We start from the raw sequence: 27,847 nt of genomic DNA, 5'->3' as shown, positions 1-27,847 counted from the left end.
ATATTAATTAACATGTGCCAGAATAAATCCATAATTTTATGTATCCAAGCACAGAAAAGCAAATTTGCCATTTGTGTTTCTTTAAGCTCTGTGTTCTTTTCTAGGCACTTCAACTGATAAATAAAAAAGTATAGAATTTATGTTTGGAAAATATATGGAATATACCAAAGTATGGCAATTAAAATGGTGATCAATTGGAGTTAAATATGACCCAAAAGCAAAACTCTGGGTTTTACAATTTTGATGTATTTCTTCCCTTTGCCTCAGCAGGTAACACCTGGCCATGGGAGGAAACTACACACAGCCCAGATTCATCCTCCTGGGAATTACAGACACTCCCTGGATGCAGGCCCCTCTTTTTGTGCTATTTCTGTTGATTTACATTGTCACTTTGGTGGGGAACATCGGGCTGATGGTCTTGGTTCGGGTGGCTCCCAGCCTTCACACCCCCATGTACTTCTTCCTCACCCACTTTTCCCTGGCTGACGTCTGCTATTCCACCATCATCTCCCCCAAAATGCTCACAGACCTGTTATTTGGGGATAAAACCATTTCCTGGGCGGGCTGTGTGACACAATTCCACCTCTTTGCTCTCTTTGTCACGGCTGAGTGTCACCTGCTGGCTGCCATGGCCTACGACCGGCACGTGGCCATCTGCCACCCCCTGAGCTATGTCCTGGTGGTGTCCCCCCGGGCCTGCTGGCAGCTGGTGGCCTGGTGCTACCTCGTGGCCTCCCTCAGCGCCCTCCTCTTCACCGGCTGCACGTTTGGGGGCTCCTTCTGTGGGCCCAACCACGTCGATCACTTCTTCTGCGACGCCAGCCCCGTGCTGAGGCTGGCATGCTCCGACACCCGCGGCTGCGAGGCTGCCATCTTCGCCCTGGCCGCGGCCAACGGGCTGGGCACCAGCGTGGTCATCCTGCTCTCCTATGGCCGCATCCTGCACGCCGTCCTGGGCACGAGATCAGCGCCCAGCAGGGCCAGAGCCTTCCGCACCTGCGCCTCCCACCTGGCCTCCGTGGCCGTGTTCTATGGCTCCCTGTTCTTCATGTACCTGCAGCCGGCGTCGCGGCATGGCAGCCGGGACAAGGTGGCCTCTGTCTTGTACACCGTGGTCAGCCCCATGCTCAACCCTTTCATCTACAGCCTGAGGAACAGGGAGGTGAAGGCAGCGCTGGGGAGGGGCAGGAGGAGGGTGTTAAACCTCTGCTGGCAGCAGAGAGGTGCGGCTCGTGGCATCAGGGAGTCCTGGAATGGTTTGGGTTGAAGGGGACCTTAAAGATCATCTGGTCCTACACTCCATGGGCAGGGACACCTTCCACCACACCAGGCAGCTCCAAACTCCATCCAACCTGGCCTGGAACTCTTCCAGGCATGGGGCAGCCACAGCTTCTCTGGGCAGCCTGTGCCAGGGCCTCCCCACCCTGATAGGGAAAAATTTCTTCCCAGAATCCCATCTAAACCTACTCTCAGCTTAAAGCCATTCCCAATTGTTCTGCCACTCCATGCCCTTGTGGAAGAAAACTGCTTCTCTAAAGCAAGAATAAAAAAATAAAATTAAATTATATGGATTTTCCCCTGATCCTCACAGTTTTATATAGGCTCTTCTATAGTTCCTCACAAAACTCAATTACAATACTTATCCTGGAGAAACAGACCCCACACTCACATATTCCTTGTAAGGAAACAGGAGTGGGAGCCTCAAACTTCAATTATCTTTGTGGCACAAGGCTGTCAGAAGAAATCACCTAGAATTATTCCAGGGCATTATTCCAATTAAACCTTTTTTTCTCTCAGGAAAAGCAAACCACAGATTTATGGTTTAAAACTTGTTTTGCACTGATCAATATGTATTTTTCCTGCAAGATTATTGTCTTTATCTCTAAACTCCAATAAAATTCCTCATTGTTACCTGTGAGTCATTTATTAGAGCCAAGCTGCTGGGGTGGGAAGGAGCATTTGGGAAGAATAAGAGTATTTTAAAATTTGGTTGATAAATGAGTAAGATAAAAGGCTTTAAAAGTGCATTTTTTCTGACTCAGAGAGATAAAAAGCTGATGCAAGTCAGGATCTCAAGATACACCTTAGACTATCAAGGGGAATGCAAAACACATATTGAAAACCTAACAGGTGCATTTCACCCAAACTTTAAGCACTTTAGTGACTTGGTTTCCATAGATGAAAGAACCCTCAACACCTGATCTATGAATAGTTGGGAGCTGTTTGGGTCTGGAAAAGGCCCTAAAAAGCCAAAAACAACAGTTCTCCAAATTATGGCTCAATAAAGAAGGCACAGGGATGGCCACAACACTGGGGAGAGACCAGCAGTCCTTCATCTTTTCCTGGCAGGCACTTAGAATGGAAAAAAACTCCTACTTTCTGCTCATCCTAACAAATTCCAAAGGATAAATATCCTTTGTTGTTTTTGAGGGCAAACTGAGCACAAACTTGCAACTTTCTTTCACAATTCAGATGGTCTGGATAAGCTCAGCAGACACTTCCCCCTCTTCCTTCTCTTCTCCTCCCCCTCAGTTTGGTTGTCGCTCACCTGTTGACACCTTTGGGGGGTGGGATGAATTCCCTGCAGGGGGATAAGCCCTGGCTGCAGCAGGGATAGGTGGAAGCAGAAAACTTTTCCCTTTGGTGTTGTGTTATAGAGGTTGTGTTCTGAGGAGTTACATGAGAATTCACTTCTGTTTGAAAAGTGAATGGATTGTGAATAGTCTCCTTGTTCTCTGGGAAAAAGCAGCAGGAGAAGAGATTCTTTAAGTCTGGAGGGAAGCGGGAAGGGTGGTTTTGGACCTGGAATTGATATAATTAAATGATAAAGGTATAAATGTCAAATATAGAAATCAAAGTTGGGTGGGAAGGGACTTTAAAGCTCATCCCATTCCAACACCTTCCACTAGATCAAGCCCTGTCCAACCTGGCCTTGCACACTTCCAGGGATGGGGCAGCCACGGCTTCTCTGGCAACCTGTGCCAAGGCCTCAGCACCCTCCCAGGAAGGATTTCTTTGCTATATCCAGTGTAAACTCACTCTCCTTCAGTTCAAGGTTTTCAGGTTTAAATGAGGAATTAAGAAAGCCCACCAGCAGGTCAGCTCCAGGGTGCCACCATACAGGTACTCACAGCTATTTCCAGCACAAGGGATGTTGCTCCCACTCCCAGAGCAAGAAGTGATCCTGGGAGACCAACCACCCTTCAAGGGATCACCAGCTTAACAAGATCTTCTGGGCTTTGCCAAGAAAGTTTCCTAATCATCATCATGGAACTTCTCAGAGGGCTTCTCAACAACTTCTTTCATTCATCTTAACAAGCCATTAGAGACTAATTAGCGAAGGAAAACAAGGAAGAAACTTTCTTCCTTGTTAAAGAGAAAGTGAACTTCTCCAGGTGCTTTGTTTGTCAGATCCAGGCCCTGGGGCCAAAAAGCTGGAGGGTCAATGTGTTGGCACAGGACTGTGTTAGGAGACCCTAAAGCTCATCCAGTGCCACCCCTTGCCATGGGCAGGGACACCTTCCACTATCCCAGGCTGCTCCAATTCCCACCCAGCCTGGCCTTGGACACTCCAGGGATGGGGCAGCCACAGCTTCTCTGGGCAACCTGTGCCAGGGCCTCAGAACCCTCACAGGGATGGATTTCTTCCCCATATCCAATCTAAAAGCCATTCCCTCTTGTCCTGCCACTCCAGGCCCTTGCCCAGAGTCCCTCTGCAGCTCTCCAGGAGCCCTTTAGGCTCTGGAAGGGTCTCCTAGGTCTGACTCTACAGACTGAGCTCAGATATGGGTTAGTGCTGGCCTTGGCAGGGCTGGGTTAGCAGTTGGGCTCCATGATCTTAGAGGGCTTTTCCAACCTGAATGATTCTGGGATTCTGTGGGATCTCAGCACCTCAGGACTGAGGTGCCGAGTCACCAAGACCACCCTTGGGGGGCTCGGGAGTCCTGGAATGTTGCCAGAAGTGTCTGGTGGCTGGACTTTGATCCTACACAGGAGACGACACCTGTATGAGGATAGGAGGGTTTCACCGGGGTGAATGGTGAAGGGATTAGTTAATTAGAGGGTGAAACACAGGGTTTAGGATTTCTGTACAGGGGGGTTTAGAGAAGTAAGATGGAGGAATTGGGGCGTGTCCTGTCCTTCTTCTTCTTCTTCTTCTCCTCCATCTTCTGTGGTGATGGTGGCACTTTGGGATTGGTCATTACTAAAAGTGCACCGGGCAATAAGGGGGAAAGGTATTGGGGAAAAATGATAAATATTGTACACGCAACTTTGGGTATAAAGATAGGTGACTGTCCGGAGGGCAGGACAGAGTGTGCTCATGGCTGGCTGCTGAGCAGACCTCTGTCGGGCCGAAAGAAAATCTTTTAGATAAACAATTAATAAACATAGAGACTGAAAGAAGAACTGAAGCCTCTTCTCGTCCTTTGATACGCGGGCTGCCCCAAGGCCACTCCGGGCCTTTCCAGGCCCTCCAAACAGCCGAAAACCGGACAGGATTCTGTAACTGCTTCTACCCCATATTTACTCCTGGTCAGCATTCCTGCCACTCCCTCTGTGCTCAGTTTCACTGTAGTTCCAACAGTTGGTTTGTCCTTCCTCTCTGTCTCAGTTTATTTTAGAAGGGAAATCACACAGTTACCCAAAACTAAGCAAAGCCTGTTTGATAATAAAACCAAAATATGAACAAATTCCTGGGATAGAGAGCAGCAGTTGTAATTCCACCATGATGCATAGGAGATGCCAGATGAGGGCTCCCTGCTCTTTGAGCAAGCTTGGGCTTTGAGTTGGGTCACTGCCCACCCTGTGGTGGTACATTGGAAATTCCCCTTGGAATGGATGACTTTGGAAGCAGCTCCTTCAGCAGGAGACTTGCACTGGTAAGTAAACACCATCAGTTTCAGGAAGTTTGATGTATATATTCTATATATTGTAGCCTGAGGGTTTATGTCCCACTTTTTATATATATAAATTTATATGTATACAGATCTTAATACATATTTCTTTATGCATATAAAGAAAGGTTGTTTATAGAATTTCTTTATGTTTTTTTCTTAATATATATATAATTTTAAATATATATAAATTTGTCCTTGAAATATGTAATTGGCTTCTTGGCATCACAGGGAAGTAAAAAGAACCAGTGTAAGAAATGGAGATTCAGGGATTGGGAAACAGATGGGGGTTTGGAGAAGTGCTGCAACTGCTAACTGGGAAGAAGGGAGAACACTTTAGAAAGTCTCTTGCTGCATTTTATTTTTACATTATCTGGGATATCCTGATGTCTAAACAACCAGAGAGTGTCACAATCAGGTAGATGGAGCAAAGTTTCTCTCCTTTTTTCCCTTAAAAGAAGGAAATGGTCCCAAGTAGCTGTAATTAGAAGAGATGAAGAGTCCCTGGTCCCAAAGCTTTACAAGTGGTCAAGAAGGGCTTAAATTCCTAAAATTAAAATATCAGGCCGCAAACACAAACAAAACAGGAAATACTATTTTTCAGCGGAGTGTTTCCTCCCCATCAGCCTCCAGAGCCCGGCCTTCACCTCCTGGTTCCTCAGGCTGCAAATGAAGGGGTTCAGCATGGGTGTCACCATGGTGTAGAACACAGAGGCCACGTTGTCTGGCTGCTGGGACCTGCTGGAGCTGCGCCAGCAGTACATGGACACCAGGGATCCGTGGAAGAGCGCCACAGCAGCCAGGTGGGAGGCGCAGGTGGAGAGGCCTTGCGCTTCCCCGCAGCCCAGGGCGGTGGCCAGGATGAGGGCATAGGAGAGGAGGATGGCCAGAATGGTGGCAGCCAGGCTGAGGGCGTAGGAGAGGAGGATGGCCAGGATGGTGGCAGCCAGGCTGAATCCCGCCGTGAGGAATGTGCCCAGCTCGTTGGGCGCGGGGTCTGTGCAGGAGAGGGCGAAGAGCGGGGGCCCCTTGCAGTAGAAGTGGTCGATGCCCTTGGGGCTGCAGAAGCTCAGCCTGAGGGCCAGGCCCGTGTGGAGGGCAGCGTTGGTGACCCCAACCAGGCAGAAGCCAGCCACCAGACACGCACAGATCCCTTGGTGTCTGAACTCAGTACATCCATCTGGGTGTCCAGAGTTGCCAAAGACCCCGTCGGGGGGCTCGGAGACCTTGGCATGCTGCCCAGAACACCTGGGGATTTGATTTTGACCCTTGGAGCAAATTACCAGCTTTGTATGAGGACGTGAAAGTCACACAGGTTTGAATAGTGTAATAACAAAATAACCACAGGGTGAAAATGTAAATTTTAGTATGTTTGGTATGGAGGTTATGGGGACAAGATGGAGGAATCTGGGCGTGTCCAGCCTTTCTCCTTGTTCTCCATTTTCTGCAGTGATGTTGGCACTTTGGGTTTGGTTTAGAATAGAGGTGCACTGTCTAACATACGTGATAGATATTGGGAATTAAGTGTAAATATGATATACGTAGTTTGTAGTATAAAAAGACAACACTGCCTCGGGGGTGGTCAGAGTGCCTGTGGCTGCCTTGCTGAGCAGACCTCAGCTGGGCAGAAAGAAAATTTTATAGATAAGAATTAATAAACAACCTCAAGACCGAAAAGTGAAGAGTTCAGACTCATTCTTCAGTTGCGCGGGCCGAAGCAGAGACATCCTGCACATCTCGGGGCAGCAAATATCAACAGCAACCCAAGACCTCGGGACATGGACAGGGGTAGAGCAGGGGTGGCAGACGGCCACGCAGCGGTCGTAGGCCATGGCAGCCAGCAGGCAGCACTCGGTGGTGGCGAAGGCCACGTAGAAATAGAACTGCATGAGGCACTCTGTGTGGGAAATGGCCTTGTCCTCATGCAGGAGAGCCCGGAGCAGCCTGGGGGTGATGCAGGAGGAATAGCAGAGCTCCAGGAAGGACTGGCTACTCAGGAAGAAGTACATGGGGGTGTGGAGCTGGGCAAGCAGGCTGATCAACACCAGCAGCCCCGCATTCCCCAGCAGGGTGATCACATGGAGCACCAGGAGCACCACAAACAGGACAACCTGGACATGGCCCTGCTCAGAGAATCCCAAGAGGACAAAGTGAGCACTGGTTCTTCCATTTCCTTTGGCTGCCATCCTAATGCAGGTGCTGAGGGAAAGCCGAGATGGAGAGTCAGGATATTCCTGTTTTCTGCACAATCATATTAAAAATGGCTGTGTTTTTATCAGCAAGCACAGCCTGGAGATGCAGCAACTTCAGAATTTATTGTTTGGTTCAAAATACATTTTAAAGTAGTCAAAGTTCCCTATTGAGTTTGTTTCTAATGGCTTTAGTCTGGTTTAGCCACTGATTGGGTTTCATAAATCACTTTGCACAGTGGAAGGTTTACAACACCTCGTGAAGAAGGGAACAATTTCTCATCAGATTCAAAGCATTAACCTCAGTAATTTATCCTGAATTTAGAAATCATTATGAATTTGAAAAAAAACCTGAAAACAACAAAAACCACCCAAAAAAGAACCCCAAACTCCATTGGTTTAGAAGATCCAAAGGAGACAAAGCAATGGTGAGAGATCAGGACATCTTTAAAATTTTCTTTAGAAGAGTTAGAACAAATTAAAATAAACCAAATTTATTCTCTTCCTTCCCGTGAAACTGAAGTTCAAGTTCAAACAGGAGATTTAGTGTATTAAAAAACCCTTTAAATATGGTGATACTTGTGTCACTCCTGTGAGAAGTGTGGAGAAAGAAAAGGGTTTTAAAAGTCTGGAGGCTCCAAAAACATTGTGGTGCCATAATTAACAGGGGGAGTAAGAGGCTGATAATACAGTTCAAATAAATAGAATATTTATAATTTGGGAAATAATCCAGGTAGTGCTGTGTGCAATGATTGATCTTCAGGGCCAGGTTGGACAGGGCTTGGAACAACCTGGGCAAGTGCAAGGTGTCCCTGCCCATGGATCATCACTGGAGGATCCATAACGTCCCTTCCTACCCAAGCATGGATTTCATGATAAATTCCTGGGTTTCACCTCAGAGACCCTGAGCCTAGATGATTATTTGTTGTGAGAACAGGCTCCAGCCTCAATCCTTCTCTTTGCAACAGATCAACTCCCTGCAGCTTTATTTTGGCTAAAACTCACCTGTTTCATCACATCTCAGAGCCCTTTTTGCTTGATCAGATTTTATCTCCCAGACCAAAATTTCCAGGGAGAAATAAACCCATTGTTAGTGTGGGAATAGTTTGCCTTCACAAATTTACCTTCACAAAAAGCATTAAAACTTGACAAAAAAAATCTGCTGTTTGTAGTCCTCATTCACAGGAACACCAAGGGGTTTGTCACTGCCCAGCCCTGGAGGAGGAAATTTCCCTTGGGAATGGATGACTCTGGAAGCAGCTCCTTAAAGAGGAGATCTGTGCTGGTAAATAAAAACCATTAGTTAAAATAAATAAATTAGTTTCAGGAAGTTAAATGGCAGTTTGACAATTTATTTACCACTATATATATATATATAATTAAATATATGAATATTTTACTATATAAATAAAGTTAATATAGAGGTTTAATTTATATGTGCAGTTAGAGATGTAATTACTTAATAAATATAAATATTTTCCTAATATATATATATATAATTTTGTTTTATAAATTATAAGTAATAATATAATTTTATTTTATATATTATATGTAATTGCATACATTTAAATGTATCTCTTAGAATATAAAAATAATTTCTTGGGATCACAGGGAATTAAAAAGAATTGGTGTAAGAAATGGAGATTCAGGGAATGAGACAGCCCAGGGCTGCAATTGCCCTGGGAGAAGTGTTGCAATTGCCAATCAGGATGAAAGGAAAACTCTGCAGGAACTTTCCTGCTACAATTTGTTTTTACATTTTCTGGTGATAATGATGAGCTGAATTTAAGACTTTTAGGTTCAGATTGACCCTTCAGTCAATTTGGCCAGAGTGTGCCTCCTAATTCTGCTGATATGAGGAACATTCATCCAAAACTGGAGTTAGGAATGAAGGTTCAGATGTACTGGAATACATGTTTTGCAATCAGGAGGAACCTTCACAGTTTCCTGGAGTTATTTGTTATTATATCCTTCTGCAAACGCTTGAGAAGGACAATTTTCCCCAACCAGCAAAAAATTGTCTCAAAACCACTTAAAATTTCACCCTTTCTGATTGTTAAGATACTCACAGTCCACAAGCTCCATCGGTCTGGCCAAATCCAGGAAGTTTTCCCTTCCCATCCCCTAACGTGGCTGGAATATTTAAATTTTACCCCATCCCCACAGGACCAATTACCACAGGGTCTCTGAGGCACCTGAACACACCATGAGCCTTCCCCAGAGGCCCTGAGATCCATCCCAGGGTTTCTCCCTGGAGTTTTAGGGATGGGATGCCCACAGCACATCAGGATTGATGCCTGCAGAGCCTGGGTGATGCCATTTGTGAACACAAACAAGAAGAAACACCAAAATGAGGATTTTTGCTAAAGGCTTGAATTTGAAAAATTTTTAAATTCTTCCCTAATTCCATATTTCTCTTCTCACCCTCCCAAAGCAGCTTTTCCTTCCGTGTTCCTCCAGCTCTCAGTCAGGCTTCATTGCAGGAAGTCCCTTGATGGCTGCCAATGCTTTCAATGCTTTTCTCCAGCTGCTGGTGGATGTCCTTGCACTCAGAACACTCACTGATGGCTCAGCTCCATCCTGGTGGCCACCAAACCTCCACAGCTGCTCCCCTGTCCCAGTGTCTGGGACAATTACTCCCCATGGGAAATGCTCAGCATTTTCCCTTTTCCAAGCTTACCTGGTTCCCATCTGCCCATTTCTGACCAGGAAACCTCATTTTCAAAAGCCATTTTGCAATGTGTGCTCCAAAATGGGTTCAGGAGGCTCACAGGGAGTAAACTGTGCCAGCCAGAGAATGCTGGGATGGCTGAGGTTGGAAGGGACCTTAAAGCTGATCTCATTCCAATGCCCTGTCCAAGGCAGGGACACAGGATGACCCCTGAGGAATGTGTGAGGAATGTGTGTCCATCAGGAGCAAACATCAGTGCTGGATGTTCCATCTCCTTCCCACACGGTGCCTCCAGCTCCTCTCATGCATGGTCAGCTGCTGTTCCCACAGAAGCTGGACACAGTCCACCCTCCTTTCCCCAATCCCCACTTGCACCACAACCCAAAACCTTTTGGGTTTGACAGCAGCAGCTCCAGCACAAAGCCACAGCATGCACAGTGACAGTGCCACGGCCACAGACTCAGGGTTTAATTCACTAAGAGCTCACATTCTTGTTTAAGGGTCAGGTGATGGCCACGGGAAGACCAGCTGGACAAAGAAATTAAAACCATGAAATGCTTTCTCAAAATATTATTAAAATATTGAACATTTTTAAAATAGTGAATATTTTTCAAATATGTTTTGTATTGCCAAATAATGGCTGTAATATCTCGGAGCAAAAAGAGAGCTGCTCTGGGGCTTATGTTTTAAATGCCTTAATGTTTTAATCAATTAAAAATTATGGGCGGTTTATGTTTTAAATAAAGCATTTAAAATAATCTTTAGTCCTATTTAAAGAAAAAATGTACAGTCTTGTCTGCACCCAAATTAAGCAATGTTGTGAGGGTAGCAGGGAGGAGCAGAAGGGTGGGAGAACAGCAGGAGATACAGAATGAGGTCCCAGTTCATGGTCCTGATCACAGAGTCACAGAATTGGTTAGGCTGGAAAAACCCTCTGGGATCATCAAGCCCGCCATTCCCACAGCAGTGCCAAGGTCACCACTAATCCACATCCCCCGGTGCCACATCCACACACCTTTTAAACCCCTCCACGGATGGCAGCCTGTTCCAGGGCTGGACAGCCCTTCCCATACAGGAATTTTCCCTTTCCCACCCAAACCTCCCCCAGTGCCACTTGAGGATGTTGTCTCCACATCTGTGGACATGGGAGCTGAGGCCCTTCGGTGCCTGCCATGGGGGCTCAGCACAGCTGAGGAAAGAGGAACAGGAGCACAAACAGCTCAGGGGGATTCAGCCAGGCAGCCTGACTACATAATAACCAGGGAACTGTTGGCAAGATTTGGGAAAAAAGGATTCAGCTGACTGACCCTGAGTGCCTGTGAGTTTTGTGTCATCACTAAATCAGCAAACTACCTTGATTCTGGCTTGATTTAATCCAACTGAGCAGCTTCTCCTCCATCCCAAGTTGGTCTCAGTCTCTGGGGGAGTCTCATCACTCTGAAGTTCACCATGGATCTGGCACAGGGTGAGATAATGCACTGATGTGGAGGGTTTGGGGTTTTTTCATATATGCAATGCTTTAACACCAAATGTGTCACAGAATTCTGGAATGGTTTGGGTTGGAAGGGACCTCAAAGCTCACTCAGTTCCAACCTCCTGCTGTGGGCAGGGGCACCTTCCACTCGACCAGGCTGCTCCAAGCCTCATCCAAACACCAAAACTGGAGTGAAATTGTTATTTTCAGCTGATACTGAATCAGCCAGCACATCACCTAAATCAAAGTGCAGAAGGCCCCAAAAAATGTCTCTCTACGTATTTCACAAAAATCCCAGTGTATCACCCACATCCCCACAACATTAAAATGTCCAAGCTAATTTTATTTTCCTGAGTCTCCTCCAAGCCTCCTTCACCTCCCGGTTCCTCAGGCTGTAGATCCAGGGGTTCAGCATGGGGATGACCACAGTGTAGAGCACAGCAGCCCATTTATCCCCTCCCCTGGAGGTGTCTGCCCTGGGGATTAGGTACATGAAAATCAGTGGTCCATAGAAGGTGCTGAGGGCGGCGAGGTGGGAGGCACAGGTGGAGAGGGCTTTGCGCTTGCCCTCGGCTGAGCTGATGCTCAGAATGCTGGAGATGATGGCCACATAGGACACCAGGACCACCAGCAGGCTGGGAACGCCGAGCAAGGATGAAGAAATCCTCAGGATGAGGAGGCTGAGGGTGGTGTCAGAGGAGGAGAGGGAGATAAGCATGGAAATGTCACAGAAGAACAGATCAACGGTGCTGGAGTGGCAGAAGAACAGGCTGGACATGCCAAAGGTTTGTCCCACGCCGTTGGTCAGCCCCAGGAGGTAGGAGCTGGTCACCAGCCGGGAGCAGCGCTCTGGGGACATCACAAGGGGGTAGAGCAGGGGGTGGCAAATGGCCACAAATCGGTCATAGGCCATTGCAGCCAGCAGGAAACACTCAGTGACCAGAAACAGGCCAAAAGTGAATATCTGAGCCATGCACCCAGCATAGGTGATTCTCTTCTTCCCCAGCAAAACCCCAGCCAGCATCCTGGGGGTGATGGTGGTGGAAGTGCAGAGGTTCACAAAAGCCAGGTTGCTCAGGAAATAGTACATGGGGGAATGGAGCAGGGCACTGGCTCTGATCAAGGTGATCATGCCCAGGTTCCCCAGGATGGTGACAAGGTAGGTGAGCAGGAAGAGCAGGAAGAGGGTGACCTGAGTTGCTGAGTCCTCGGTGACTCCTGCCAAGCTGAGCTCCGTTGCTTGGGTGCAATTGATTCCTGGCATTCCTTCAAAGTGTGTGGTCTGTGTGAACTCCCTGCTGGAGGTTTCCTCAGGCTGGAAAACCCTCTTTGCAGTGTGATCTGTTTGGAGACAATCCTACAAGATCTAAAACAAGAGTTTAGGCACAGATTGATCAGACAGTGCTGGGTGGAAGCCATGGCATGGGTAGAAGCTGTAGGTTACACAGCCCTGAGGAGCTTTACCTTGGTGCTGCCTTCAATCCCCTGTGTGTCTTCAGTCTGGGACTTTGAAATCATCCAGCACAACCTGAAACACAGAGAAACCCAATAAAAGCTGTAAAAGACAGCACAGAATTGGCTATTGTTCCTTGTGTTGGCATCTGCCAACCAACTGCTTTGACTGTCTTTTCCACAGAATCCTGTAACGGTTTGGGTTGGATGGGATCTTGAAGACCATCTCATTGCACCCCCTGCCATGGGCAGGAACACCTTCCACTAGACCAGATTGTTCCAAGCCCCATCCAGCATGGTCTTGAACATTTCCAGAGGAGGGGCACCCAAAACTTCCTGACTATGAAGTCTCCCCTCCCTCCTGATGATTTTCCTAAAAGATTTTCCCAGCTCTTTATTCTGTTCCTGCAGTCTTCAAACAAAAACATGTAACACCCAAAGCTCAGCAATCTCCTCCTGAAAATTTTTCTTTTTTTGGGGGGAAAAAGAATTTAAAATCACCTTTTGGACATGCCTTAAATCAGCAATAGTAAGATCTATAAGTGTTCCTTACAGGAAAGCTGCCAGACCTCACCCAGGAGCCCTTTGTGGTCAGTGAGAGGTACCCAGAGTGTTCCAATGGGGTGTCCTCACCCCACACCTGCAGCAGATCACCTGGATTTGGTGCTGAGCCCAGAGTACAGTAAGGAACTGGAGCCCAGGAGCCTCCAGGCAGGAGCTGAGATGAAGGCTGAAGCTGTTTCTTCTTTGCAAGAAAAAACAACAGGAGATGGCTGGCTTGGCATGCGTTGTCCCTACTCATGGTTCTCCAGGATGATCCTCCCCTACAATCTCTGCAGTCTCCCTGCTTCCCTCCTGATGCTCTTCAAGGTGGATGTTAAGGTGCTCTGCAGGTGGATTTAAAAATATACCACTGTCAGCAAAGACATTTGTCCACGTAATTTGGGGATTTAGAGGCTTTTGGAGCCCCAGGAGAGTGACAGAGCCCAAGGCAGGTTGTTATTGCTTCCCTGAGCTTCTGAGTTTGGAGGTGATTACACAGAGGAGATTACCTCACCCTGAGTAAGCCACAGGGCTTTGGGGACTCCCCAGAGCAACCACAGTGCAAAACCCCACCTGTTGTGACCAATTTTTGAGCATTCCAAAGATTTTCAGCTCTACAAATACCGTGTTCAGCCTTACCACACCAGTGAGCTGAGGGGAATCTCACTGGTGGGGCACAGTCCCATGGGAGCTGGTGTCCATCAGCAGTTCCAGTCACCAGAGATGATGAACCACCTTTCTACCCACTCCAAATTCCTTAGACCCAAACCACAGCTCACCTGTCCCATCCCTGGAAGTGTTCAAGGTCAGGATGGAGGGATCTGGTCTAGTTGAAGGTGCCCCTTCCTATGGCAGGGGTGTGGAACAAGATGAGCTTTAAGGTCCTTTCCAACTCAAACCATTCCAGCATTCTATGAAGTTGCTTCAAGAGAGGAAGGGTGCAAGAACCCAGGAAAACCACAGAATATCCTGAGTTGGAAGGGATCCACAAGAATCACCAAGTCCAGCTCTCATACCTGCACAAACCCATCCCCCCCAAGTCACACCATGTACCCGAGAGCATTGTTTAAATATTTGTTGAGGTCTGTCAGATTTGGTGCTGTGACCTCTGCTCTGGGGAGTCAGTCCAACCAGCCTCTGGGTGAGTAGCATTTTTCAAACACACCCAGCTTAAACCTTTATCTCTTCCACAACCAATCTTCCCTCCAAAAGATATCTACTGTTAATGGTGAGTGAGTGTCACTACATAAATAATGAAAAATTACATCATCCCATTGTGAGATGGTCCACCCAGAGGGAGGAACCAAACATTCCTGCCTGGATATAATCTAAAATTTAGAATAACAGAGAAAACCTTTTCCCACTAGATTTCCAGAAAAACAGCTTTCTTCTCCACTAAATTCCCAGAAGAAAACCAAGCCCACCTACACTACCACTGGACCTTCAGAAGAAAACTACACCTTTCCACAAGATCACTAGTTCAACAAAACCACATCTATCTCTCCAAGAAGACTGCAAACACCATCTACTCAGACTGCTATCAATACCCTGACCAACAGCGTCACGTTGTATTCTGACTCTGTCAGTGGATTTTTTGTTGTTTATTTGTACTATTGCATTTGTATTTTAATTTTTCCCAGCAAAGAACTGCTATTCCTATTCCCATAACTTTGCCTAAGAAACTCTTAGTTTCAAAATCATAGTAATTATGAGAGAAGTTTACACTTTCCATTTTACAAGAAGCTCCTGCCTTCTTTAACAGACACCTGTCTTTTCAAACCCAGACAAGCTTCCAGTCAGCTAGAACTTCTCCAGATTCCCAAGACTGCTCAAAAAATTGAGAGAGGTTTTTGACATCAGCAGCTCTTTGAGGATTCTTGGATGAATCCCATCAGGCCTGATGGATTTGTAGGGATCCAGCTGGAGCAGCAGTTCCCACACAACTTCAATCCTGTCTGTTACTCGAGGTTCTACCCACAGCCTCTTCAGCACAAGACAAAGATCCCACTCCTGTGCTGGATCCAAACACAGAATGGTGTGGTGGGAGAAGTTTGGAATTACTAGAAATGGATCAGCTTCACAGTTTTCCCCTCTGTTTTTCAACTATTTCTAAATTCTTGGAATTACTCTCAAATATGCCCAGGAAAATTCCTGTGAAAGGATCAATCAGAGGAACAGCCTAAATAGAGAAAACCGCCTCCAGCAGCAACTGGAATGATCCCATTGCTGCTCTCACCTGGTCTCCAGGTGCTCCTGCCAGAGCTCCCAACAGCCACTGCCATTCCCAAGCAGGAGCCATGGAAGACATTCCTGCTGTCCTTGAGGGTGAGGAGGCGCTTTGGGATGTTCTTGGCTGTGCAATCAGACAGGAGAGCGTCAACGATCCCGTGCTCCCTTCCAAGCCAAAGCAGCCCCTGATTCCATGGGATGATCAGCAGCTCTCCCAGTTCCATTACAGAAACATCCTCCCACTAACCCAGGACTCTCCCCCTCCTCTTTTTGCTCCACATCAGGGATGCGTGGCCGAGTGCCACAGGCATGGGATGCCTCAGTACTCCCTGGAACACTTCAGAATACCCAGGATGCCCCAGCATTCCCAGGGATACCCCAGCACTCCCGGGGTGCCCCAGCACTCCCAGGATGCCCCGGCATTCCCAGGACGCCGCTCCCGCGGTGCGGCGCCGTCCCGGGCTGCAGTTCCGGCGCTGCCCACGGGGCGGCAGCACCGGGCGCTCCCGGCCCGGCCGGTGCCGCCGTCCCGGGGCGGCCGCGCCTCTGACCCGCCCTGAGCCGGCGGGGCCGCGAACGCCGCGGGCAGAACCCCCGATGCCCTGTGCCACCCTCCCGGGCACAGGATCGCGGCATTCCTGAGCCAAAAGGGACTGCGGGGAGCACCGAGACAAATCCTGGCCCCGCACAGGGCCCCAAGAATTCCCCGCTGTGCCCGGGAGCCTTGTCCGGAGCCCGGCTCTTCCCCCAGGATGCTGAAAACACAGCGAGGCTGGGAGGAGGTTGACGATGGGGGAGTTTTATTTATATCTCGTTGTAGGATCGTTCTGTAGCTCCGTTAAGTATTGGTATCGGTAACCCTACAATCTATTCATCCTTACACGTCGCTTTCACGCCGGCGGCTCCACTGACCGATGGAAGCCCCGCCTGACCCCCGCTCCCCTTCCCGCGGTCAGACCAGGTTTCCTTCCCGGCTCCAGCCCTGGATTCCCGCGGCAGTCCCCGGTGTCTCGTTCCATAAAGCAAATTATTCACAGTAACACAGAGCCAGCCCCAGCTGGTCCCTCCGGAGAGCACCGATCACCTCATCCTTACCCCAAACCGTGCGTTCTCTCACATTAATTCAGATTTCACCCCAAGATGTTCATCTTGGCCCCTACAGAATCCGCCCCGGGCCCCGCTCGGCCGAGGCAGCTCCCGCTGCTGCTGCCACCGCCTTCCCGCTCCGCGTCCCGGGACGGGACAGCGATCCCAGGATCGGGACACCCATCCCTACACCGGGACACCAATCTCCCGTTCCCCGCTCACCTCCGAGCCCGGCCCCGCCGCTCCCCGGGCTCCGCCACGGCGCTCCTGAGTTTGGTCCCAGAAAAAACCTCGGGTTTTATTTCTGAGCTCGGACTAGCAGGACTTGCCCCAACCCCCCCCGAGGCCCCCCAGTGTGCTGTAGGGACAGCCGGAACCCCGGCGCTGTCGGGCCGTGCATTGCACTGCAATGGGGGGTCCCGCCGAGCGGGCCCGGCCCCGTGTGGGGGCTCCAGGGACAGCGGGGGCGCCGCTCCGGCCCTCTGGGCTTTATTGTGCGGCGCCCCGGGGGAAAGAGGAAGGGGGGATAGGGGGGAATGTGGAGGGGAGGGAGAAGGGGGCAGGAAAAGGGAATAAATAAGGGCAGGAGGAAGGAGGGGTAGAGGGAGGTACAGGATGGGACCCCGAGGTCCCCGGTCCTCACCTTGGACCCCCGGAGGAGCCCGGCCCGGCCGCTGCCGCCGCACCGAGCGTTGAACGAGCCCAGGGGGCCGGGGCGGCTCCGGGGTTTGAATCCCCCGGTCCCGCCCCGCGCACCTGAGCAGGCCCGGCCCGTTTGGAGCCGCTCGCCCCGGGATGCGCCGGGAGCATCGCCCTGTCCTGGTCCGGGATCAGCCCGCCGTGCCCGCAGGGAGATGGGAACGGCAGCGGGAGCCTCCCATCCCCATGGAGGCCCCTCTCCACTGACCCAGCGTGTTTTCCACCTCCCTTGTCCCAGACAGGGAAACACTGGCTGCTCCTCTGGGCAAGGGAAAGGCTCCTGTGCTATTCCCAAGAACAGAACCCCTGCAATTAGTGCCCTGGGAGCCCAGTCTGGTCCTTCCAGTCACTGGGGGTCACCCAGAGGGTCTTCACCAGCATCAAATGAAAATGACATCCTGGTCCAGTGCATTCCCAGCAGGACTGGACACTCCTGGCCACGGTGACCAGTCCATGGAAGTTGCACCGGTGACAATCCAGGGGGATTTGAAGTTGGATTCTTGCAGATTTCATTGTGCAGACGCTCCAATTCTTTTTGACACCTCTTGTTTAAATGTTTCCCTGCTGGAATAGGTCAATTAGTCTTTTGAATGGCCAGATTGCCAGAGGCAGGGAAAACCAAGCAGCATTCCCTGCACATCTCCATCACTTCCACGTCCACCTGCAGCGAGTGGCTGAAGGACAGGAGCCAGCCCAGGACAGGCTCAGGGATGAGGCTTCCAGCCCAAACCATTCCAGGATGATTCCACAGTCTCTCCCTGTATTAATTTTCTATTGTTTCCTCTCAAATTTAGATGATTTGTTAAAAGAAAATAAAATCTAAAATTATTCCAGGAATAAAAAGGGGAGTTGTAAAACATACAAGAATCATTCCTATGTCCATGAAATAATTTTTAAGTTGGAAGCTTACTCTATCATCTCTGTCCTTGTTTTGCTTTTTTGGAAATCCTTAGGATCTTAGTTTCTAGGTGTATTTCCCTCCCCAAAAAGGGACGAAACATCCTGATGCATTAGAGAAATGGTTTTTTTTGTTATTCCAAGGAATGACAAGCAGAGAGATGGCTTGGACACTAGGGATGAACACCCTCAGCATTCCCTCTCTCCAAACCCTGCGTAGATGGGGCTGGGAATGCCGGAAGGAGCCGGGTGTGCCTCTAATTGCAGAGCGTGCCTTTAATCCCGGCCTAAGCCAGCTCAGCCTGTGAGCCTGTCCCAGCACGGGGACAGGCCGGGACAGGTCTGGGCACATCCCAGCACCCGGGTGCATCAGTCCCGGCCCGCTCCACACCCTCCAGGCCGCTGTCTGCCCATTCCTGACCACTGCAGCAGGATCTCTCCCTCCTCTCCCACAATTTCCCCACAGTGACGGGGTCCCGTGGCTCATTGCAGGCAAATGTGGCAGCCACGTCTGGCTGAGCAGCTCCCTGCAGGTGGCGGCGAGATGTGACCTACTTGTCACTGGAATCACGGCCCTGCTCCGAGAGCCCTGAGCTCTTCTGACAGCTGGAGCCAGCTGAACCCAGCCTTGTCCTGGGAGGGAGCAGAACCAGGGAAGCTGAGGCTGCTGCCAGCTGGAAGCACTGTCAGGACAGGTCTGGCATCCCAGGGAAACTGAGGCTGCTGCCAGCTGGAAGCACTGCCAGGACAGGTCTGGCACCCCAGAGCAGCAGGAGGGAGAAGGGAGCTGGGTGGGAAGCACTGGGTAAGGGGCAGGAGGAAGGTGCGTCCTTTCCATTTGGCCCTGGTGATATTCCCTTGGGAATTTTTAACTTGCAGAGCTGGGTTTCTGTTTGCCTGTGCACCTGGGAATTGCAGGTGAGGGCTCTGGTGTGGGGGCAGGGCTTTGTGGGGGTGCCAGGGCTGTGGATGGAGAGAGGGACACGGGAACCCTTCTCCTGCCTGAGCTAAGCATGGAGAGAGGATCAGCAGGAATAGGGATAGCACTGAGATAACTCCAGCTCTGGGTTGTGTCACTCCTTTTTTCTTGCTCTGCTGTGATTTTATCACAAGATACCTTTTTTGTGCCCTTCTTTTTCTTGAGCAAATAACGCCAAGTGCACCATTCTGTGGATTAATGGATCCCTCAGGCTCCAGTTCTGCCCTTTGGGGAGGCAGGTCCAGCTCTGGAGCCCTGTCCTGTGCCACAAGCAGTGTGACAGCAGCCTGCTGCCCCATTCCCTGGGGAGTGTCCTGCCTCCCCCCGTGTGACCCCTGCTGTGCCTGTGGCAGGTGCAGGAAGCAGGGGCTGCCTGCCTGGGCAGCATTTGGCGAGGGCAAAGGGCCTGTGAGTGGTGCTGCTGCATTAGCCAGGGCCTGCCTGCTGTGCAAAGCCTTATTAGAGAGCAAAAAGGGCTTTATTTCAGGCTGGAAGTCATCGAGCCTGTTCAGGCAGATGTTTATTTCCTCTGCTCCCTGGAATGATGTCATTGTGGCCAGTTCTGTGCTTCCCCAAAGCTGGGCAAGCTGCTCTGGTACTTTCTCAGGCTCCCCGGGCAGCACTCCATAAAATACAGGCAGTGTACAACTGGTTTCACAAGGAATTTGTGTTTAGCCTACTCATTAAAGTGCTCCAAAGGGAATCTGAGGTGTTTGTATTCCATGATTCTTGAGAACCAGTCCCTGTTTATGCTGGCAGGTTTCCAAATAAGGAGAAAAAAAGGATACTTCTGGGTCAAATTCTTGCTCTTAAGCTTTTATACTCCTTACCTCTTGGATGAATCCTGTGCTCCATCAATCCTCCCAGAGAGCACCAAGCAGAGCCCTTCTGGCCTTTGGGATCTGAGGTGACATGGAAGGATCACCTGTTTATTTTTTTAATACCTCTGACCTAAGAGTTACTTTAACCCTCACTGTTTTTCCTGCTGCAGAGAAGAATCCTGGAATTAGGGGTTTCTTGGACACTACATTTGCTGCTTTCTGGTAGAAAGCAGGTAATCTTATTCCAGCTAGGGAAAAATGCAAGTTAAACTTTTTAACTTCACAAAAATGTCTGAGCCTAAGAAGGGGAAATGAATGCCTCTGTATCCCTAAAATTAGATTTATGTACACCAAAACCAATTTAAGATGATTCAATTGCAACAGCCTTTTCCACATAAGTGTCTTTAAATCTTTTTTTTCCCTACTGTTAGAGGAACAGAACAAATAACAACACCTGTGTATTTTAAAATTATGTTGTTAATAAAATCCCGGTACATTTACATAAATGACAACATTAATGTACAATTAAACAAAGCATTGTAATATTACAGCAACAAAAGAGGACCTACATATTTGTACAGATAGCTGGAGCAGCTACTTGAAAATACTTTCCAAAATAAAGCCTTCTGTGGCATTTCTCAGTGATAATTTTGACCCCCCTGTATGGCTTTCTGTAATAAATAGGGTTATTGGAGCTGGTGATGTTCAGCAGATGTGTACCTAAAGCACAAAGGGAGTGTGCCCTGACCAACCTGTCAGCTGACTAAAAATCCTTATCCATGCATGCAATTTGCCTCTGTGTAAATCCTTTAGGAACAAGGCCATGTCAGATTTTGATGGATTTGCTGGGAGATGCTGGTGGCTCCTTCTCTTTCCCTTTATCTAAACTGTGTCTGTACTGGGCTTTGGAGCCTGGGCCCAGCTGAGCCTCCTTCTTCCACTGTGTTTAGATACAATGGGAATAAATTGTTGAATTTCTAATAAGGAATAAATAGGTCTCCACTTAAAATTTGGTTTCCTCTTGTTCACCCATCTACAACAAATGGAAGTGTCCTGGCAAATGATTTTTGGAGGGTGCTTAGCCCAGGTCAGTGGGAATAGCTAGAGGTCTTTCCTTAATCCCAACCAGAGAGAGAGCAAGCCACTGAGCTGGATGTTCTTTGGAGGCCAGGGGAGGATTTTATTGCTTTTATTGGAACTGGGCAGTGTTTCAGCCTATTGCCAGCTCCTGCTACACCTGAGCCTTCTACAAAGTGTCTTTTGTGAGGTCAGGTCTCACAGGTAATGTCCAGAAACAGGCTTTTAAGATGAAGAAAGTGACTGACTGACTCTATCAGACCTTGACAGCAAAAGGGTAGACAGTCTTTTTCTTTCTCCTCAAAACAGATCCAGATTAACAACTGGCACAGTGAAACTGTATTTCAAAACACTCAAATCCCCAACTTTCCCCTCCCCTCCCTGCCCCAGCTCAGCTCCTCATATTAGGCTTAAAGAGTGAGTAATTTCAGTGTTAGTATTAGTTTCTACTCAGCTTTGAGCATACAAAACCTGTCTCTCAAGGTGCAAACAGTTTTGGGGGAAGTTTCTGTCGGTCTGTAGCGATGCACAGACACTGGTACTACTGAGGGGAAGTATTTGTGTGCAGACAGATGGCTCGTGGGATGGGCTTTAGGATCAGGAAACTCCTTCTAGGCAGCCTTTTTACAGGGAAAACATCTGTGTGGATGAACCTAAGCCCATGTATTAGTGCTGGGCTTAGCTCAATTGCCTCTTTCTCCACGGGCCGGTGCCGTGCTCATGGAAAGGGCAGCGCCCCTGGCCGCGGCTGGGGCTCTCCCCTGCAGCCCAGCTGGTGTCTGGGCCTGGCAGTGTGGTTGTGTGACAGTGTTGTTCCTGTGGCAGCAGCAGCAGCACAGAAAGGCAGCTCCCCTCCCTGGGCCCAGGGGGTGCCCGTTCAGGCTCCAGGGCACTCTCAGGAAGGTGTAGGGGGCAGCCAGCCCCAGAGCAGCGCGGTTTGCCAGCGGGACCGGGGCTGCCTCACACCCTGGAGGTGACGTACACCGAGTGCAGGCGCCCGGCCAGGGCTGCCTGCAGGTCCCTCAGAGGGTCCAGGCCCTGCACTTTGCTGTTCCTGCTGTAGATGAGCTGCTTGAACGAGTCCTGCTCCAGCAGGGAGCTCATGTGCTTGAGGAAGAAGCCCTCGCAGAAAGAGGCCAGTTCTGGTGCATTGTGAATCTGAGGAAGACAGCAGCATTATTAACCCCTTCTGTACATCACAGACCTAAATGACACCCCTGAGCCTCTCGTTCCTAATGCTCTTCTCCTTTTTGTCTCTTGGAAAACATTAAAAGACAGGAGTAACAGTGGAAAAGCACTGAAGGCAGGATTTTGTCTGATCATTTCTCTTGGTGCTTTTTGCAGGGGGGCATCCAGGCTTTTTAAATTCCTTCCCCTGCTGGCCTGCTGTTGGCAGAGCTGCTGGCCTGCACTCCAGCCCCTTCCCTTCCCTTCCTGCAGCAGAGCAGCTGGCTGATGAGGTGGCCAAGGTACCTGTTTGGCTGAGCCACAGCACACAACAACGCTGCTGTGCTGGCAGATGGTGAGCAGGGCTCGGGGCAATCAGGACACGGGTCACAGGATGGGAGCCTCAGCCCATCAGGGAGGGGCTGAACACAGGAGAACAGGGATACTGCACTCCTGAACCACCACGAGGTGATTTCTGCCTGGGATCTGGCTCCTTTTGCTTCAGGATCAGTAACAAGAACAACGGAACTCAAATTCAATATTAAGAAGCTCTGTGCACACACAGCCTCTTCCTGGGAATTCTGTGCAAATAATAATTTAAGGAAAAGTACATAATGGCCAGTAGGGAATGCTGTTTCCCCTTTTTACCACTGCACACTGTTAAATTTTAGGTCTGAAAGAAACCAGCCCAATGTGAGAAAAAATTGAAAAGCATCAGTGGGACAATACACACACAGTAGGAAAAAAATTGTTATCAGCCCTCTGTGCAGTTTTCTCCTTGTCTTTAAAGGATCTGATCCTGCAAAATTCCAGGAAGAGCAGAGCATTTCTCTGATTTATGTTATTTGCTGCAGAGGTGTGTATCTGTCACACAACAGACTTTATGTTCCTTTTGGAGCTGAAAAGAATATTTTCTAGCAGTAGGGGTGCCAGGAAAGGGTTTACCCTGTAGTGGCTGTGGTGTGATCAATTGTCCCTGCTGCTCCCAGGATTTGAATCCCTCAGGATTTGCTGATGTTGCTGTATCAGCCTGTTAAGCTTTCCCCTACTCTGCAGGGATCCCCCATCCATTTCATCCATGATTGCTCCAGACAAGAAAACACACCGGGGCTGTGCAGGACTTTCCAGCCTGGAGCTGGGAATCATCTCCCTCGTGTTGTGGCTGGGAGGAGTTACCTGCAGGGAGGGTGCCCACCTGGGGTTTTTAGTTACCAGCAGCAGCACACAGGCTGCTCACTGGGGTTCTCAGACCAGGGGGGTTGGATCTACCTTTGCATATTTATAGATGTTGACAGAGTTGTCCATGCTGATGGTCTGGGCACAGAGGATTTCACAGTGTCTCTGGAGGCCGTCCAGCTGGAACAGGCTGGCAGCCGACAGCAGCTATGGGGACAAGAGAGAGGCTATTTGAGATCATGAGGCTTGAAAGGCCTGGGGAAGGCAAACAGGACGGATGATTTCCTCTCTGAAGAGTCTCTGACTCGCTGTTTTAATGGCCAAGTCCTCATCAAACAGCAAAAAGGCTGCTCCATGCTGAAGTGGCAGACTGACACATTTCCCCTCTTAGCAAAGCTCTTCCCACAAGCATATTTGCTCTCCTTTCTGTCAGCACGACACAGAAACACCAAGCAGCAATGTTTTGAAACTTTAAAGCTCATTTCCAAGCATTAAATATGCTCCTGGACTGAATGGGAGCCTGCTGTTAGCTCCTGGATTTTGCCTTTCAACTCTGTTTTATGCCCCAGCGCACTTGGCAAGACTTGGAAGAAAAAGCTCTCTCACCTCTAAGATATCAGTGGTGGGAATTTCCATTGATTCTGTCCCTCCATAGTATAAATACTGCATCAGCATCTGTAATGGGAAGAAGGCCAGGCATGAAGTTATCAGGGCAGTCACAAGGGGCTGTTGATGGCTGTGCTCCCCTTCCTGAGCAGACGGGAATCGTGTCCTGTGCCGGCTCTCACCTCCACTGGTGGCTTTTTTCTCACTCCCTGGCGTAGCAAATCTGCTGCTTTCTAACAGTCCTTTTTTCTCTTGGGCCCTGAAAAGGGCCCTGCTGGGGACTTTGGGCTGAGGGTGACAGCGTGTCTCTGAGCAACACCACTGTCCTTGTCTGGGATCCGGGCTGCTGAAGCCGGCCAGGCCGGTCACGCGTGGAGCTGCCAGCAAGCCCAGCGTGAGCATCCCGGGGACCTCCCAGCCACTCACATCCCTGCTGGGCTTCTAATCAGCTTCCAGCCCCTCTCCAGGCCCGGAGGAAAAGGCATTAATTGTCTGCAGGGAGAGCAAGAGGCAGCTCCTGCTCTTTGATCTGCATGTGCCACCCCCAGCCCAGGCAGTGTCAGGGGAGGGAATGGATCTGCTGCTGGATCACAGAAATGTCCTGGGTGATGTGTGGGGCTTACAAGCTCTGCTTGCCATTCCTAACAGGGCTGGGAACTGAGCTGGCCCTTGTGAGATTGCCTTATTTGTTTAACAGAGTTACATGCAGCGCCCTGAGCAGGACCCACATCTCTGGTGGCTCAGCATCCTCCACCCTACCCGAGCCTGCCTCTCCTTAACCCCTCTGACTGTATTTACCATCAAATCGTCAAATACTGCACTGTTTCGATTCTTTCTGATTTGTCTCTCTCTCTCCACTGAAGCACAAGTTTATCTTTAGAAACCTTTTGACGTACAAATGCTGTTAAGGAAGCTTGTTTCAATAATCAGTTACATTTTCTTCTCTGTTGTGGCTTGAAGCTGCAAAATTTGGATGTCACCTGTCCAACACAAAACTTGTACAGCCCCTTACAAGCAGAACAAAGATGTTCTCATGATCAGTTTATTTCCCTCTAGTGAGATGACAGCACTGCTGACCAACAGACCAGGTTTGTTTGCTTATAAAAAGAGGAAAAAAGCCTCAACCCTTTAGTGACCTATTCTGCACTTCACATCTCCCTGTTCCTCCACTAAATATGGAAATGTCATAAAAGCAAAGCACAATTCTCAGTTCTGAGCCTTTCTTGACAGGGACACCATTGATTTCTTATCATCTGATTTGAAATAATATGATGCCTGGCAATGCACCTGCTGTAAATAAGTTACTTCTTGCTTAGCAAAGCATAAAAATGGTGTTGTAAATAGTATGAAAATGGTGTGTTAAAAGTATAAAACTACTTTTCATTAGAAGACTAGTTTCTCCTGCATTATGGAGGAATAAAAAAAGAGTTGGATTAAGTCCCATACCTTAAAAATGTTGTATTTCATATCACTGATTTCTACAGTCTTGCTGCCGTGGCCATCGTGCTCTGTTTTATTGGTCATTAGTGTCTTGAACCTGGGAATGGTTTCAAACAGATTTAATTGAGAAGATTTGATTTAACTGTATTAGTGTGCCACACACTCATCACAAACCGCAAGGGCAAAACAAAGATCCCTCCTTGTTCTTTGCAAGCTGAAAATTGAAACATTTTCTTTAATTTAATGATGATTAGGTCAGGGACAATTTAAAACTGTAAATTGGCTGGGTCTGATCTAATCCCACCCTGTGATAGGTGGAAAACCCTGTTTCTATGCCAAGAACAGAGAAAGAAACTGCAAACTGCAAGTGCATCAGGCCAGTGTGAGATTCCAGGAAAGCTGGAGCAAGTGCAGCTCTCCCTGCAAACTCTGGGAGAAGGAATGGGAAGGCAGGGAATGGCTTGATATGTACACTCCATCTACCACACATTATTTCAGGGATAATCATGGCTGGATTCATTATTCATTATGGATTCATTATGGTTAGTGACTCACCTGTTAGATGCAGTAACCAGCAGGACTTTGTGTGCATAAAAGAGCTTTCCTTCCACTAAGAAAGTTACATCAGACATTTCTTTATTGTTCAGAAAGTGAGGATCTGTTGGGTAAAGTGACAAAAAAAAAGTGACACTTTTTTTTTTATACTGTGCATGCTTTTCAGAGAAGAAATCCAAGCAAACAAATTAAAACCCCCCACCCCAGCAGCAACCAAAAGAAGCTCACTGCTGAGGTGAGCACCTTACCCAGCCGAGCTGGCAGAGTCTTCCGGATCTCGGGAATGCTGGGAATGGGGCTGCTGCCATAGCAGTGGGTGAAGATGGATGCCAGCTGCTGGTTGATGGAATCATTCTGTGAGGAGGATGGAACAGGGATCAGCAATTCATCATTTAGCAGGTTCCAAATGTGCTGTAAGGGCTCACCTGGGCCTGCAGCCACTGCACCCCACAAGAGTTACCTCCCCACAGCTTTAAATTAAGGCAGAATTACAATATCTATGGAGTTATGGAGGTATAAAGAGCTGCAGAGCTTGCCCCAGGTGTGTGTTTGAGGACTGTCTGGGGGCTATTTCTGAATTTAGATAAATGCTTCCAGGGCCATTTCCATGCCATAGCTCCAAGGGACTTTGCTCAGCCATTCCCTTTTTCCTATTGTGCACAGCAACAACGAAACCCCAGAGCACTCAGCTCTGGCACAGTTATAAAACTATGACTTACCTTGCTGGTTTTGAGGATGTCAAACATGAGCTGCAGCCCCTCAGTGACCAGCTCCTCGTTGTAGTCCTCCTCCTTGATGGTGACAAACTCCCTCAGCAGGGTCTGCACCACGGAGTAGCGGGACTGGGAGAAGGTTGTCCGCAGGGACTCGATCCACACATGGAGCTTCCACGGCACTCCTGCAGCCACAGGGAAAAGGGACAGTGAAAAATGATTTCCTGAAGTGCCTGTGAGGAGATTATCCTGCTCCTATTACTAACGCTTGGCAGCACTGAAGTAGCTCTACCTACATCCTAACAGCAGATAGATTTTTATCTTGATATAAAAGGTGACTGAACTGGGTCACTGACAGGTTAAGTGGCAAAGGATTGGCACCAGGATCATAAATTGGAAATTTCTGCTGATTTTTAAGGATCAGAGACTCTCTGTTTTGTTCTGAGCTTCATGGTTAGTCAGAACCACAAGACAAATTTGAACTGAAGTTGTAAGGATACATAATGCCACACAACTGTGGTGTGAGGTCTTTTCTCCCAGTTACACACAAGTTTCAAAGCTTTTCTCTCTCCTACCTTGAGATCAGTTTAGTTCCTTCACCTTAAACCATTGATAGAGTGAATTTTAGGTGTAAGTATCTGACAGGGAGAGATGCTCCTTCCTTTTGATATGTGTGAACAGAGGATCCAGCCAAAGGTGAAGGACATCCCAGAGGAGCAGAAATTTGAAAAAACCCAAACTTATGAGGAGCCTTAAACACTTTTAAAATTTAGATTACACAGCTTTGCAGTTGTTGCTCTTCTAAGCGAGAGGGGCAGAAAGGAAGGTTTCTCTGCCTTATGTGCACAGTGCAGAGAAGGAAGGGCTCACCCAGGGCCCTGAGCTCCATGGTGATGTCCACGTAGCCGTGCTCGGCGCTGTAGTACATGGCCTCCTGCAGGGCCTTCATGCGCGTCTTGCACAGCCGCACCTGCCCCTCGCTGGAGCTGCCCTGGCTCGAGGTGTCGCTCTCCACGCCCTCGGCCAGGATCTCCTCCAGGGACAGCACGTCCCCCTTGGCCTGCTGCGGCTGGCTCAGGAGCTTGCGCAGGACGTTCCTGAGCAGGACGAGAGGCTTCGCTTACTGACAAAGGAAATTTCAACAACTCACACAGGACCACGGGGATTTGGGATTAGGG

At 48.9% G+C, this 27,847-nt stretch overlaps 4 protein-coding genes across 5 annotated transcripts in view; 1 reads left to right on the top strand and 3 right to left on the bottom strand.

Moving 5' to 3' along the window:
- Window positions 1-274: 274 nt before the first annotated feature.
- LOC102068894 (olfactory receptor 8J2-like) lies at window positions 275-1,267 on the top strand (the record flags this gene model as incomplete). The annotated part of the gene is made up of 1 exon (XM_005491692.3): window positions 275-1,267. A coding segment is annotated over one exon (993 nt), but the record flags the coding sequence as incomplete, so codon positions are not given.
- A 4,221-nt stretch (window positions 1,268-5,488) lies between these two features.
- On the bottom strand, window positions 5,489-7,081 carry LOC102069072 (olfactory receptor 5B21-like). The gene is given in 3 exon segments (XM_074542171.1): window positions 5,489-6,048; window positions 6,666-6,691; window positions 6,693-7,081. Coding segments are annotated over 3 exon segments (975 nt in total).
- Window positions 7,082-10,531: 3,450 nt separating this feature from the next.
- Window positions 10,532-12,570, bottom strand: LOC102069249 (olfactory receptor 8U9-like). The gene has a single exon (XM_005491694.4). The coding sequence runs from the start codon at window positions 12,491-12,493 to the stop codon at window positions 11,552-11,554; it is 942 nt and encodes a 313-aa protein (XP_005491751.2). The 5' UTR covers window positions 12,494-12,570; the 3' UTR covers window positions 10,532-11,551.
- A 7,824-nt stretch (window positions 12,571-20,394) lies between these two features.
- ABTB2 (ankyrin repeat and BTB domain containing 2) overlaps window positions 20,395-27,847 on the bottom strand; it is a 111,333-nt gene continuing 103,880 nt past the window's right edge. For both annotated transcript variants that reach the window (XM_005491676.4, XM_074543713.1), the window contains exons 10-17: window positions 27,540-27,766; window positions 26,676-26,854; window positions 26,205-26,310; window positions 25,957-26,059; window positions 25,408-25,498; window positions 23,962-24,030; window positions 23,449-23,562; window positions 20,395-22,170 (exon numbers count right to left, since the gene is read on the bottom strand). In XM_005491676.4, coding sequence (XP_005491733.1) covers window positions 21,973-22,170; window positions 23,449-23,562; window positions 23,962-24,030; window positions 25,408-25,498; window positions 25,957-26,059; window positions 26,205-26,310; window positions 26,676-26,854; window positions 27,540-27,766 — 1,087 coding nt within the window. In that variant the 3' untranslated portion in view covers window positions 20,395-21,972. The remainder of the gene's footprint in view (window positions 22,171-23,448; window positions 23,563-23,961; window positions 24,031-25,407; window positions 25,499-25,956; window positions 26,060-26,204; window positions 26,311-26,675; window positions 26,855-27,539; window positions 27,767-27,847) is intronic.

This window comes from Zonotrichia albicollis, chromosome 6 (assembly GCF_047830755.1).
Source record: "Zonotrichia albicollis isolate bZonAlb1 chromosome 6, bZonAlb1.hap1, whole genome shotgun sequence".
NCBI classification, from domain to species: Eukaryota; Metazoa; Chordata; class Aves; order Passeriformes; family Passerellidae; genus Zonotrichia; species Zonotrichia albicollis.
This window is presented reverse-complemented; position numbering and strand designations above follow the sequence as displayed.

Bases quoted from the DNA above. Each gene is read 5' to 3' on its own strand.
- LOC102069249 (XM_005491694.4), bottom strand. From the start codon at position 12,493: ATGCCAGGAATCAATTGCACCCAAGCAACGGAGCTCAGCTTGGCAGGA.